The sequence below is a fragment of the Micromys minutus genome, assembly GCF_963924665.1.
Source record: "Micromys minutus genome assembly, chromosome: 2".
NCBI lineage: Eukaryota > Metazoa > Chordata > Mammalia > Rodentia > Muridae > Micromys > Micromys minutus.
Window position 1 is genome coordinate 86,524,433 of NC_137971.1, and position 13,094 is coordinate 86,537,526.

Here is a 13,094-nt window from a genome sequence, read left to right on the forward strand (position 1 = left end):
GAGATCCCGAAGTCTGGACTCTGCCCACTAGGGATTGGCTCCGTGACTGAAGCTCAGAACGGAATGGAAACTGCTCTCACAGGAGGAAGCAGAATGTGAGCCCTGACAGGGCTCTTCAGAGAATTTTGGGTCATTTCCATAGCTCGTTTTATGGATGAGGACACTGAGGACAGGAGACTTGGGGCCATCAACACATGATTAGTCTTCTGGTGAATGTCACACCCTCACCCCTGTCCCCAGCTCCTGGGTTCTCACACTTGCTCAGCCTGCAGCTGGCTCTCTGGTTGCACGAGACATCCCTATAGAGCTGAGAAGAGGTATTTAAACTCAGTTCTGATGCTTCCCCCCTGCCTCTGGACCCAACCTTGGTGAGCATATGGGAGGCCTCTTTCACACTGAGAGCTTTTAAACTCTCAATCGAGCTTATCTTCTGGTGGGAGTTGATCTGAACCCCTGCAGGAACAAAACCTACATAGTAAGTTAGGAAGTCTTGTCCAAGCACTCGGAACACCTCACTCACTTCTTCAGGCAGGAGGAAAAATGCAATCCGTGTCTGTTTGGGTGGTGCTTGATATCTGGATGTTTGATTCGTGTCTTGATGTTTCAAGTGGTCCTGCCTCATCATATGGCCTGAGACGTCCAGTTCTTGGTGCTGGGCAGTAATGTAAGAACCAGAGGTATCTGGTGTGTGTGGTAGACACCCATCCTTGCATTTTGCTGTTGTTTTGATTTTGAATTTTTTGTTTTTTGAGACAGGGTCTCATGTAGCCCAGCCTCAGACACAAGTAAAGCTGATCTTTTGACCTCTCTCTTCTAAGTGCTTGGATTGTAGGTGCATACTGTGACACCCAGCCACATTTTCTTTGCATTTATTTACTTGCTTATATTTTAATTATGTATTTGTATGTAGGTATGTGAGGACAGATGTTCTTGAGGACCAAAGGTGTCAGTCCCCCAGAACTGGTGTCACAGGCAGTTAGTTGTTAAGCCCAATTCTGGATGCCGAGAACTGAGCTCACATCTTTTTCAAGAGCAGTACACATTTTAACCACTGAGCCACCTCTCTAGCCCCTATTTTTTTGTTTACTTTAAAAAAATGTTCTAAAAATTTTTTTTAAAGGGGACTTCTTATTTAGAAATACTTTCAGGCCAGAAAGCTTGCAACACCACACAAAGCTCATGGGCATTTGCTACTCTTCTTACCCCAGCGATATCAGCTTACAAAATGGTCGTCCAAACCAGGACATTAGCAATGGTACAAGGTCATTTAAAAACAGCTGTAAACATCATTCAGATTTCATCAGATTTCCCCTGATGTTCTGTGTCTGCTCCAGAGCTAATTCCAGGTCCTGACCCACATACCCAGTGCCTGTGTCTCTTGTACTTCCTCAGCCCTTACTCCGCCTTTGTCTGGAACGTCAATTTTGTGTGTGTGTGTGTGTGTGTGTGTGTGTGTGTGTGTGTGACAGGGTCTCTTGTAGCTCAGGCTGGCCTTGAACTTTCTCTGTAGCTGAGGAAATGATGCGGTCACCCTGCTTCCACTCCCTAAGTGCTAGGATTACAGACCTGTGACACCTTATCTGACTTATGTGATACCGAAGACTCAACAGAGTCTCTCTCCTGCTAGGCAGTTGTCAGCTGCCTAATGTGGTTGTGTGATCGTTGAGAACTGAGCCTGAGTCCTTTGCAAGAGCAGCGAATGCCCTTAAGTACCAAAGCCATCTCTTTGGTCCCAGCATCAACACTTTTGATGAACATTGTGATTTCATTTGCTTCATGTTAGGAGGCAACAAGTTGATAGAGCTTGGCATGGTGACTGTGACAGGAGGATTGCCATGAGTTTGAGTCTAGCCTTGGCTATACACTGAATATAAGACCAGCCAGAAGAGAATGTGTCTCCCGTTGATATGGTTTGCTGGCCAAGTAAGAGGGTCACAGAAACACCATAGTGACTTTCCCAGTAAACCACCTCAGTGATATATAGTGTCACTATGCCCCATCCAGGTGATGCTAACCTTGTTTAACACCCGGTTTAAGATGGTGTCTGTTGAGCTGGGCAGTGGCGGTGAATACCTTTAATCGCAGTACTGGGAGGCAGAGGCAGGAGCATCTCTCTGAGTTTGAAGCCAGCCTGGTCTACAGAGTGAGTTCCAGAACAAGCCAGGGCAACACAGAGAAATCCTGTCTTGAAAACCAAACTAAACCAAACCAAACCGATGGCATCTGCTGGTTTCTCTACGGCAGAGTTACTATTTCCTCCCCATACTTACTTGGAAGCCTATTTGAGGGAGGCCAAGGCTTTGCTCACTGAGTTTGGTGTCCAACCACGGATCTTGCCTGCAGCAGCTGTAACTGTGGTATGCACCTCCTTGAATCTTTGCACTGATCCCTCCGTGCACCTCTAAACTGTTTGTTTCTGAAGTAAGATATGCCCCTTCCTGCTTATTCATCCATTTCTTCATCTGCTTCATTTATATGTTTATTTGAATATTGGCTTTATTTCACTATTTTTTTTCTCAGATTGTTCTAGCTGCAACAATCAGAAACTCTTCTTCACTGTTGCCTGGGTTTGTTTGTTTGTTTTTTTTTAAAGGTTGATTTATTTTATGTATGTGAGCACAGTGTCATTCTCTCCAGACACGCCAGAAGAGGGCATTGGATCCCATTATATATGGTTGTGAGCCACCATGTGGTTGCTGGGAATTGAACTTGGGACCGTTGGAAAAGCAGTCATTGCTCTTAACCACTGAGCCCTCTCTCCAGCCCCCACTGTTGCCATCTTTTTTTTTTTTTTTTTTTTTTTTTTTTTTTTTTTTTTTTGAGAATTTTCTAATATTTTATAAGATCTTCCATACCTTTTCTGCTTGTTCTGGAATCCAGCACTCCCCATAATGGCTCTGGTTCCTTTGATGGACAAGGATAAGCATATTCAGAACCGGGACCTGTGTGTGTGGTGTTCTCAGGGGTGCCTGTTCCTAGGGCTCATCAGTGCACAGAGCTGGGATGTCCTAGCATGTGTGTTGATTCATTTTGTTGTCTGCTTTTCTGAGACAGGTTCTCCCCTTTATGCAGCTCTGGCTGTCCTGAAACTTGTTATGTAGACCAGGCTAGGCTCAGCCTCACAGAGGTCCACCTGTCTGCATCCCAGGTGCTGGGATGACAGGTGTGCCACCATGTCTAACTTACTTACTGTCTGTCTTATTCCTCTAAATCACAGTCAGACTATGGGTAGCACTGATAGTTTGACTTCTGAGCTAAAACAAGACACTGTAGCTTTACAGGTTTTCCTTGGACAGCAAGAGATTCAGTTCCCACCTTTGTGCTGTATTTACCTTTGAATCAGCCTTAGTAGGTACAGGACATGCTTCCAGGTTACTGATGGCCTTTCAAGGACTCCGGTTTTGCTAACCACAGTATTTATTAACTAGAGTACAACACGCAGCACTCTGTACTTTTATGACGTCCAGTAAGTGGTTGCTTAGTTATGGATGTTAGGTTAGCGCTTTATGGATGTGTTCTGGTTATGTTTTAATTTGCAGTATACTTCGTTTCTTTTTATATCTCACTTATTCCCATCCCCTCCCACCCCTACACCTCCTGGCTATTTGTTTGTATTATGCACATAAATAAAACCTCACTGCATTTCTAAGAGTCAAATTGTACCAAACTGTGGTGCTTTCTGGCCCCTCTCGCCCTGCCCCATGACGCCTCTCTCTGCCCCTTTTCCCTCACACCTGTAGTTTTCTGCTTATTCTTCCTTTCTGTCTTTTATACAAATGAGCAAACAGGAGCCTGTTCTCTTCGTTAACGAATTTTCAGATGCATCATGTATATACCATAAATTTCACCGGTTTTATATATACAAACCAAAGAGTTGCAATAAATTGTCTGAGTCACGCAGCCACACATACAGAGTTTTCAAACATTTTACTTTCTCAGTAATATACACTATGTACACTTCATTCCCAGCCCTTCCTCAGCAACAGCTAACCAGCAATCTACTTCCGGTACCTTCCAGCAGTCTACTTCCGGTACCTTCCAGTAATCTACTTCCGGTGCCTTCCCTGTCCCCGCTGTAGCTACCTAGCATTGAGTATGCTTCCTGGATGCCTCGCATTGATGAACTCCTGTAATCCAGGCTCCTTGCATCTGGATTATGTCTCTTAGTGTAGCCTGGGAAGCAGTGCCAGGCTACAGCCTGTATCCACACTTCCTCATGACTAAGTAGTCTGTTGCACAAATACACCACGGCCTTGGTTTGTTTGTCCTTGAGATAGAGGCTTGCTCTGTGAACCAGGCTGCCCTCACACTCACCATGCAGCCCAGGCTGGCTTCAAGTTTGTGCCCGCCTGTCTTTTTCCCCTTTTATTGATAACGGATTTTTTCCCCCTCACATAATATATTTATGGTTTCCCCTCCCTCTTCCAGTTCCTTTCCACCTCCCCGCCCATCTGGATCTGTTCTCTTTCTGTCATTCATTAGAAAACAAACAGGCTTCTTTTTTTTAAAAAAACATGATTTATTTATTTTTTATGTTCATTGGTGCATTGCCTGCATGTATGTTTGTGTCAGGGTGTCAGATCTTGGAGCTACAGATAGTTTTGAGTCATCATTCGAGTGCTGGGAACAGAACTTGGGGTCCTCTGCAAGAGCAGTTGGTGCTTTCAACTGCCGAGCCATCTCTCCAGCCCCCCAAACAGGCTTCTTAAGGGATAATGGTAAAGTAAATAAATATAAAACAAAAACAAAACCTAACACATTGGAATAAGACGAAACAGAAGAAAAACAGACCAAGAGAAAGCACAAGAAACAGGTATTGATGCAGAGACCGTACTCAGGGATCTCCTAAAAACACAAACTGGGAGGGAGGAAGGGAGGGAGAGACAGAGAGACAAAGAGACAGAGAAGGGATAAAGTTAAAACAAAAAGAGGGGAGTGGGAAGCCCTGACAAGCCTCCAAAGATGTCATTGAACTGGTTCTCTATTGGCCTTCTGCTGAGGGCCTGCAATTCACCCTTCAGAGTAGTAGTTTGTTTTCCAACTGAGTCTCCCTTGGAGAAATGTAAAATTTTGTTTGCAAGTGGTTATCAGTGGAAGACAGTTTCTGGGTTAAAGATGGGGTCTTGTGCCTACTTCTTTCAGCTCTAGGACCCCATCTGATGCTGACCCTGTGCTCACTGCCCTAGTCTCTGTGAGTGAGCTTATATGTGTCAGTCCTGCTGATTTAGAGGGCCTTACCTGAGTGTCCTCTAACCCTTCTGTCTCTTAACTCTCTTTACCTCCTCCTCTGCAGGGTCCCTGATCCCTAGGGGTAGGGATTTGACGGAGATTCCTTGTTTGGGGCTGAGTGTCCTAAGGTCTCTCATCTTCCACATTATCTCAACTGTGTGTCTCTGTATTTGTTTCTGCACTTATTTCTGTCCTGTGATCTCCTTATCCTTACACTGCAGTCTTAATAAGAACAGCTTTATAGTAAGTTCCCCTGGATGTTTCCAAATTGTGTTATCCCTTCTGAGTCTTTTTAGTCCCACATAAACTTTATGCATGTTGGAATTTTGTGTGCATTTATTATTGTATGTGTTTAGATGTTGTCTTGAATTTAAAATACTCTAGGCTTTCTTTTGGATTTGGATTTTTTCACTTAACAATATATTCTACTAATTATTCCACATTAGTTCATAGAGACTATCTTTATTTTCTTTTAGAGCTACATAGAAATCCATCACATGAATATACTGTGACTTACTTGGGTCTTCTATTGCTGTGATTAAACATTATGACCAAAGCAACTTGGGAAAGGAAAGGGTTTATTTTACTCACAGTTTCATATCACTGTTTCTCACTGAAGAAAATCAGTCAGGGCACACACAGGGCAGGAACCTGGAGGCAGGAGCTGATGCAGAGGCCATGGAGGGGTGCTGCTTATTGGCTTGCTCCTTGAGGCTTACTGAAGCTGCTTTTTTTGTAGAAGCCAGGACAACTATCACAAGTACCAACCACAGTTGATTGTACACTCCCTCATGGATAACAAATTAAGAAAATGCCTTATGGCTGGATCATATAGAAGCATTTTCTCAGTTGAGTGTCCCTTCCTTTGGATAACTATAGTTTGTATGTGTCAAGTTGACATAAGACCAGCCAGCACATATCACATCTATTAAGCTGCTCTCCTAAACATGGACTTCTGGGTTGCTTCTAGTATTTTGTAATCTAAAACAATACAATGAAGATGAGTGCTTGTTTATTTTTCTGGTTGGTGGATTCTAAGAAGCGGGATGGCTAGCTAATGGGCAAATGCATACGTATCTCTCTCAAAGCAATAGCACCTGCTGAGCTCACTTCCCTTTTGCTTCTCAGACATGGATGAATGTGACAATGCACTTAATGGAGGCTGTGTCCACGACTGTTTAAATCTTCCCGGCAACTATCGCTGCACCTGTTTCGATGGTTTCATGTTGGCTCATGACGGTCATAACTGTCTTGGTAAGAAAAACATTTTCTGACTCCCACCCTCTCCCAGCCTCTTTCTTTTTGAAGACTTACTCATGAAAGAAAGAAAGGGGGGGTGGGGTACATCTTAGTCAGTAAGAATGCTTGCCCTGCATAACATCCTCAGTACTGCAAAACCTCCATGGTGCACATCTGTAATCCCAGCACTCAGGAGATAGAGGCAGGGGGATCAGTAATCTAAGATCATCCTTAGTCACAAAGCAGACTCGAGGCCTGTCTGAGCTACATGAGACTCTGTCTGCATATATAAAGAAGACAAAAAAAGTGATCCAAGGATCAGGGAAATGTGGGTTTTGGCCCCTAGACAATATGACGGGAAACTGGATAGGTAAGTTTAGTCCAAGGAGATGGGCGGACATTGCCGCTACTGTTTATTGACTTCCGATATAGACTTTCTGACTTTAGGTGTTCTGTTGCAAGGATCACAACTGTCCTTAAATACTATGTCTTTACTCTTGCTTCAGATCTGTGTTGGGTCACAGCTAGGTAGATCCTACACTTTGTTGTTGTTTTGAAAGAAAGATGAAAGCTTTCCGTAAGCATCCTCTAAGACTTCCACAAGGCAGACATATCAACTGGCACTACGGTCCCTGAAGCGAGGAATGCAGACTGTCCTCACCAGTCCGTCGTGTGAGCGCTAGACTAGAATCCAGGGGTCCTGCTGGATGGGGGTGCGGTTGCACAGTCTGGGAGGATGCAGCATACCAGGCAGGTGTTTTGCTTTGCTAGGCTCATGCTGTCAGCCCTACAGGAGGACATTATGCTGATGAGCCTTTCTCTGGCTGACCTCTTGGTCAACCAGGGTCTGTTTCAGGGCATGCGATTCAGATCTTTAGAGAGTGGTAGGAACAGTTTCTTGATCAAATGCCTTGATGTCAGCTTAAAAAGCCCCAGCGGTGCCAGGAAGATGGCACAGTTGGTAAAGTGCCTACTTTGCAAGTTTGAGGCCCTGAATGTGGGTCCCCAGCACCCATGTAAAGCGGGCATCGTGGTCCACACTTGCAATCCTGGCACTGGGAAGGCAGTGTCAGGCAGATCCTTGGAGCTCATGGGCCAGATGACCTAGCCCAGTTACTGAGCCTCAAGTTCAGTGAGAGACCTTGACTCAAAATATAAATTGGAAAGCACCTGAGGAAGACACTTGATTGACCTCTGACCTCATACACATGCAGACACCACTTGAACCCCTCCCAAGTCTAAGCTGAACTTGTGATCAAAAGTTGGGCTTTGGAGTAGGAAAGGAGGGGGAAGGAAGGGGTGGGGGGAAGAGGAGGAGGAGGAAGAAAAAGAGGAAGAGGAGAATGCTCCCATTTGAGATTCAGCCCAATATTATATTTCAGTACTATCTGGTGTGGGCCTTTCCGGTCTGAGCTCCCATGAGAGAGGCATAGGCTATGTGGGCTTCCAATTCTGCAGCTGTCAATCAGATACCATGGGTGGTTAGAGGAGTATAAACCCCTCCTAAGCCGGCAGCACTTAAAAAGGATGCATTTGAAGACAACGCTGAGAGTAGAAATAAATCACAATGAGTTCAAAAGTCAGGCAAGACTTCAGTTTGGTGGACAGCATACATTCTAGTGCTGTGGTTGTGGTTGATTTCCCATTGGTTTGCCAATAGTATCATTTTGAGGGTTGATATCTGATGGCTGACCAGGTTCTTATGTGGGGCTGGAGCTTCCCAAGAGCAGCAGGCTGAGCCACCCAAAGCCTAACAATGTCAGCCAAGGCCGAGTGGGGCTTCCAGAATACAAGCATGCCCATACATTTCCAGGCCTAGAGCCTTGCCTTGGCCAATGACAGATGGCTCAGTAGAATGACCTTGTCACCATCTGGGCTTTCTTCATGGACTCTGCCAAGCATCTGCTTTGTAGAGACCTGAAACATCTATTGAGTAAGTGTGCAAACTCTAGGGTTCTACAGGAAGGCAGTAGAGGGTCGGTTGGGGATATACTTCAGTTGGTAGAATATATTTTTTTAATTAAAAAAATCTATGTGCATTAGTGTTTTGTTGGCATGCATGTCTGTGTGAGGGTGTCAGATCCCCTGGAGCCAGAGTTACAGACACTTGTGAGCTGCCTTGTGGGTGCTGGGAATTGAACCCAGGTCCTCTGGAAGAGCAACCAGTGCTCTCAACTTCTGAGCCGTCTCTCCAGCCCACTGGTAGAATGTTTGATTAGCCTGCACAAATCCCTGGGTTCGGTTCCCAGTGCTCCATAAAGCAGATATAGTGGCATACACCTGTAATGTTAGTATTGTGGAGGTAGAGAGACAGGAGGATCAGGAGCTCAAGGTTATCTTTAGTTCCACACAGAGTTTGAGACCAACCTGGGCTACAGGAGGCCCTGTTTTAAAGAAGAAAAGGAGGGGGAGGAAGAAAGCTATGAGGGAATGCTGTTTATTTGGAAGAGTGGGACCAGCACACACGGGGACTTCTACACCCTTGGTGACAAGACACTTTGTGGTAAGAAAGAGCTCAGAGCCCAAATTCCTCTGGAGTGGCAGGTTCCTATGTTCTCTGGGGTGACTTTTTCCCTGTGGCCAGCCCCCACTAAAATACACCAGCCAGCATGCTCTGACATCAAGCCCCCCAGTGCCCTAGCCTGGGAAGCAAATACACAGGAAATGAATGCAACTCTTCCCCACAGCCCACCCACCTGAACTCAGTTCCCATTGATGACCAGTTACAGCACAGTTGTTTAGCTGGGTAGCAGAGGTTCTTCTGAGATGTTTAACAGACACCGCCTGAGCCTTACCCCAGCCCAGTCGCATTGACGTCTCTGGAGGATGTAGCCAGGGTGTCTGGAGATTGCACAGGGCAGTCTGCAGACAGCTCCTAGCTCCTGACCCACACTCATCCTGTGAACACGCACTGTATTCATTCATCTCATTGTGTCACCCCATTTAATGACACATTGCTGATTGCTCGGCAAGAAGACGGAGTAAGTGACACGTGGGATGGCTGTTGTGGCTCAGGAGAGCTTGCCTTCAGGCGTGCCAGGGAGCCAGCCTCTCTACTTACTTGGAGCCCTCGCTGCAGAATGGCCAGGTGTCCCAGTACAGGCTTCTCTCTGGAATGTGCTTCCTTCGCCCTTTGGCATAGACAGGGCAAGTTTGTTAGGCTTCAGGGAATGGCTGTGGTCCCATCAGTTTAGGAAAACTTTGCTCGGTAGTGTAGGAGGACCCTGGCCTGTAAGATCTGAAGCTTGAAACCAGATAACAGACATTTAAATGTGAGTTTTCTGATTACAGATACACCCAGGAGTCAGGGATAGGCATATGAGATATGAGACTAGAGAAGTTCTTAGTTAGTTAGGTTTTTTTTTTTTTTTTTTTTTTTTTTTTAAATCAGCTTTCTTCTTGAGCCTCTGTGATATCTGAGGTTCTGGAAGTTTCCTCCTTGGCTCTGGTTGTCTACACTTGTTCCTTGTTGCTCATCAAATGACCCGTTAACGAACTGTCCAGTGCTCTGTCAATCACTATTTTATATTATTATATTAGAAGACAGAAATCTAGATCTGCCAGGAGCACACAGTCTGATGGGGACCCACAAAGAGTACCAAGAAGACAGGCCAGTGAGTGGCCCAGGGCAGCTGTGCCAGGGTCTCAGGCTATCTCTCGGAAGGAAGGTTTCCTGAGGGGTGAGTTGCAGTAACAGGACCCAGGAGCCTTACTTCCTGCCTTCCTGACTGTGCCTTCCCAGGTTTTGGGGACTCCTGATGACTTCTCTGCATCTTCCCTGCCTCTGTCATGGTCCAAAATTCTCCCCTTGGCTTGTGCCTTTCTGCTCCTGGTCTCTGGAATGTTCACATCCCTGGCTTTGGTCCTCCTGTCTGCTGCCAGCAAATGGTGTTCTCTATCCCTCCGTCCACTGAGCCCTGCCTGTACTTCAGTCTGTTAGGATATCTCTTTCCACACTGGGAGCAAAACTGAGCTTCCATTCCTGTTTAGGAGACCAGCATCAGTCTTCATGATTCTTTCTAGACAGCCTCCTTCCTGTCCCTTAGGGTGCATAGGAACAGTGACTCTCCCTGGAGCATCTTGCCTACCCAGCAGTTTTCTATGCCCGCCTCTCCAGCTTATCCCAAGCGCAGCTGCTCTGCCTCTGTCTCCTCCCACAGCACTGACTGGCTTGGGCTGTTTTGGGTACAGAAAGGCAGACCCCAGGCTTTTTTTTTTTTTTTTTTTTTTTTTTGGTCTGCTCTACTGCTGTCTTAGATTCTCCCAAAGAAGGGGCTTGCCTTCTTCATCCCACTGCAGGGAAACAGGAGCTTCTTAGCTTGCTATTTAAGACCCAGAAGCATCGTGGCCTTAATCTATCTTCCTGAATGTATCTCCTGTGACTTCCCTCCACGTCTCCCAGGCTCTAGCCAAAAGGAATGACTCACTGCTATCCAATATACTCCAAGCTTCCCCACCGCTGTGCCAGGGGAGGGCTCTGGCCCTTCAGCCTGGAATCTCTCTTCTCCAGGTTTGTAAGTGCAGGATCCTAAGGGCCCATCTCTTATCAGCTTTCCCCATAAAGGCCTGGGTGTTGATAGCCCACAATCTCGAGTTATCTTCCTTCTTTCTTCTGCCCCACCCTTCTCTTATCTGAGAAGCCCAGGTACATTGTCTTTGTCTCTCCGGAAGGCTTTCTCTGGAAGCTAAGCATTATCTCGCCCATCTGGCACTGTGTTTTAGAAAAGTGAAGGTGGTCCAAGGCTTTTGGACTGTGTTTGTTCCTCCGAGCCTGACCAGCCTGATGAGGTGAGCCCTAGACCCATGGGGGCTGGGTGAACCAACCACGGGCTCCTTTGGTTCTGGCTTGGAGGGTTTCTGTGATACAGGAACAAGAAGGACCTTGTCTCCGCTTAGCAGGAGTCTCTGAGCTGCCTGGCTGGGTAGGGCTTTGGAAATAGCCATGAAAGCCAATCTTGATCCCTCTCTCTCCAGACGTGGACGAATGCTTGGAGAACAATGGCGGCTGCCAGCACACCTGCGCCAACGTCATGGGGAGCTATGAGTGTCGCTGCAAAGAAGGTTTCTTTCTAAGTGACAATCAGCACACTTGCATTCACCGCTCTGAAGGTACCTTAGTCTGGCGGCGGGGGCGGGGGGGGGCGGGGCTGAGTCTCATCAGAGTTCCCACCCCTCTCGCATACAAGATGACTTTAGCCGGGAAGCAGAGTGTCTAGTAAGCCTTAGAAGCTGCGGACAAGTCCAGAATGTGCTGTTAGAGAGACGCGGCAAGCTCTGTTACCTTCGTGGTTGTCACCTAGCAACGTGGCAGGCCGTGGGATCTCTGAGGTCCTTGCAAACTTTCACACCCTCTGATCCTAATCTCTAAATAGAGTACATTTCGAACCTCACTCAGTACATGGCTCCAGAGAAATAAGGTGTGTGATTTTGCCAAGTTTTTCAAAAAGATGCTGAAAACCGCAGTACCAGTGCAAGCATGCCCTTTGCTCTGGGCTGAGGAGTGGGGGTGGGGGCGGGAGCTGCATCCTCCCGGACTAGCCTCTTGCAGCCTCAAGCCACTTCTGGCCCTTCCCTGTGTTTTGCATTTCTTGGGCTCTGTGGGGGCTGGGGGAGGGGAGAGAATACCCTCTCTGACATTACTGTTCTTCTGAAGGCCTTCCTGTCATACTATCTGTTTTGAGTTTATGTCTTTTATTTCTACTATTTTAAAATTCCTCCGGCTTTGTCTTTGGAGGAAGAGGCACCAACGGCAAGTGGCCAATTGGTTGTTTTTTTCACCGACTGTCATCTTATTTCTCTTCTTTTTCTTAAGCTAAATAGGCTTTTCTTTTCTTTCTTAAAAATATTTTTTTAAAGATTTATGTATTTATTATATATAAGTGCACTGTAGCTGTCTTCAGACACACCAGAAGAGGGCATCAGATCCCATTACAGATAGTTGTGAGCCACCATGTGGTTGCTGGGATTTGAACTCGGGACCTCTGGAAGAGCAGCCAGTGCCCTTAACCACTGAGCCAGCCCCAGATTCCCATATCTTAATAGTGAAGTCACTTTAAGTTCTTCCATTATTAATCACAAACTAATACATTTATTATTTACCATGGCTTTAGTGGACATTTCAAGTGTTTCATCATGGACGATGATTTTACCCTATTTTCCAAGAATGGTGGATTTTGGTGTTGGGCAGCTGTGGGTTTGATAGAGGTGGTTCCCCGCCCACCATCTATTCATTCTCAGTGCTCACTGGGTGGGGGGAGTCACAAACTCTGGTTCTGATTTCTTATCTCACGTTAGGTGTGACCCATGAAGAGTAGTTAGTAGTGGCCTTTTCTTCTGGCCGGGGTCTCTAGATTCTTGTGGCATTGGACGAACTGGACCTGAGACTCAGCAGCTCTGCTTTCAGCTGCTTCCAGGGAGATCACTCTGTCTCTCTCTGGTGGCTGTGGGAAGAGGCAATGACCTGTTGGTATAAGCATTGCCTCTGCACCCCCATATAGGCTCTGCCCACCCACAGCAGCTCAGGCCTCTGGTCTCTCACTTACCCTGTGCTGCAGATCCCTGGCTCAGCCCTCCTCTCCCCTCCCACAGGTTTCTCAGAGCAGAGGTAAATACTGGGCTCTTTTCTG

General features: G+C 46.4%; 1 protein-coding gene across 4 annotated transcripts in view; it reads left to right on the plus strand.

Moving 5' to 3' along the window:
- The window catches only part of SCUBE2 (signal peptide, CUB domain and EGF like domain containing 2), a gene marked incomplete at its 5' end in the record, with an annotated part of 63,645 nt that overhangs the window by 1,900 nt on the left and 48,651 nt on the right, over positions 1-13,094 (plus strand). For all 4 annotated transcript variants that reach the window (XM_080913124.1, XM_080913126.1, XM_080913125.1 and 1 more), the window contains 2 exons: positions 6,358-6,483; positions 11,443-11,577. In XM_080913124.1, the coding sequence (XP_080769250.1) occupies positions 6,358-6,483; positions 11,443-11,577 (261 nt within the window). The remainder of the gene's footprint in view (positions 1-6,357; positions 6,484-11,442; positions 11,578-13,094) is intronic.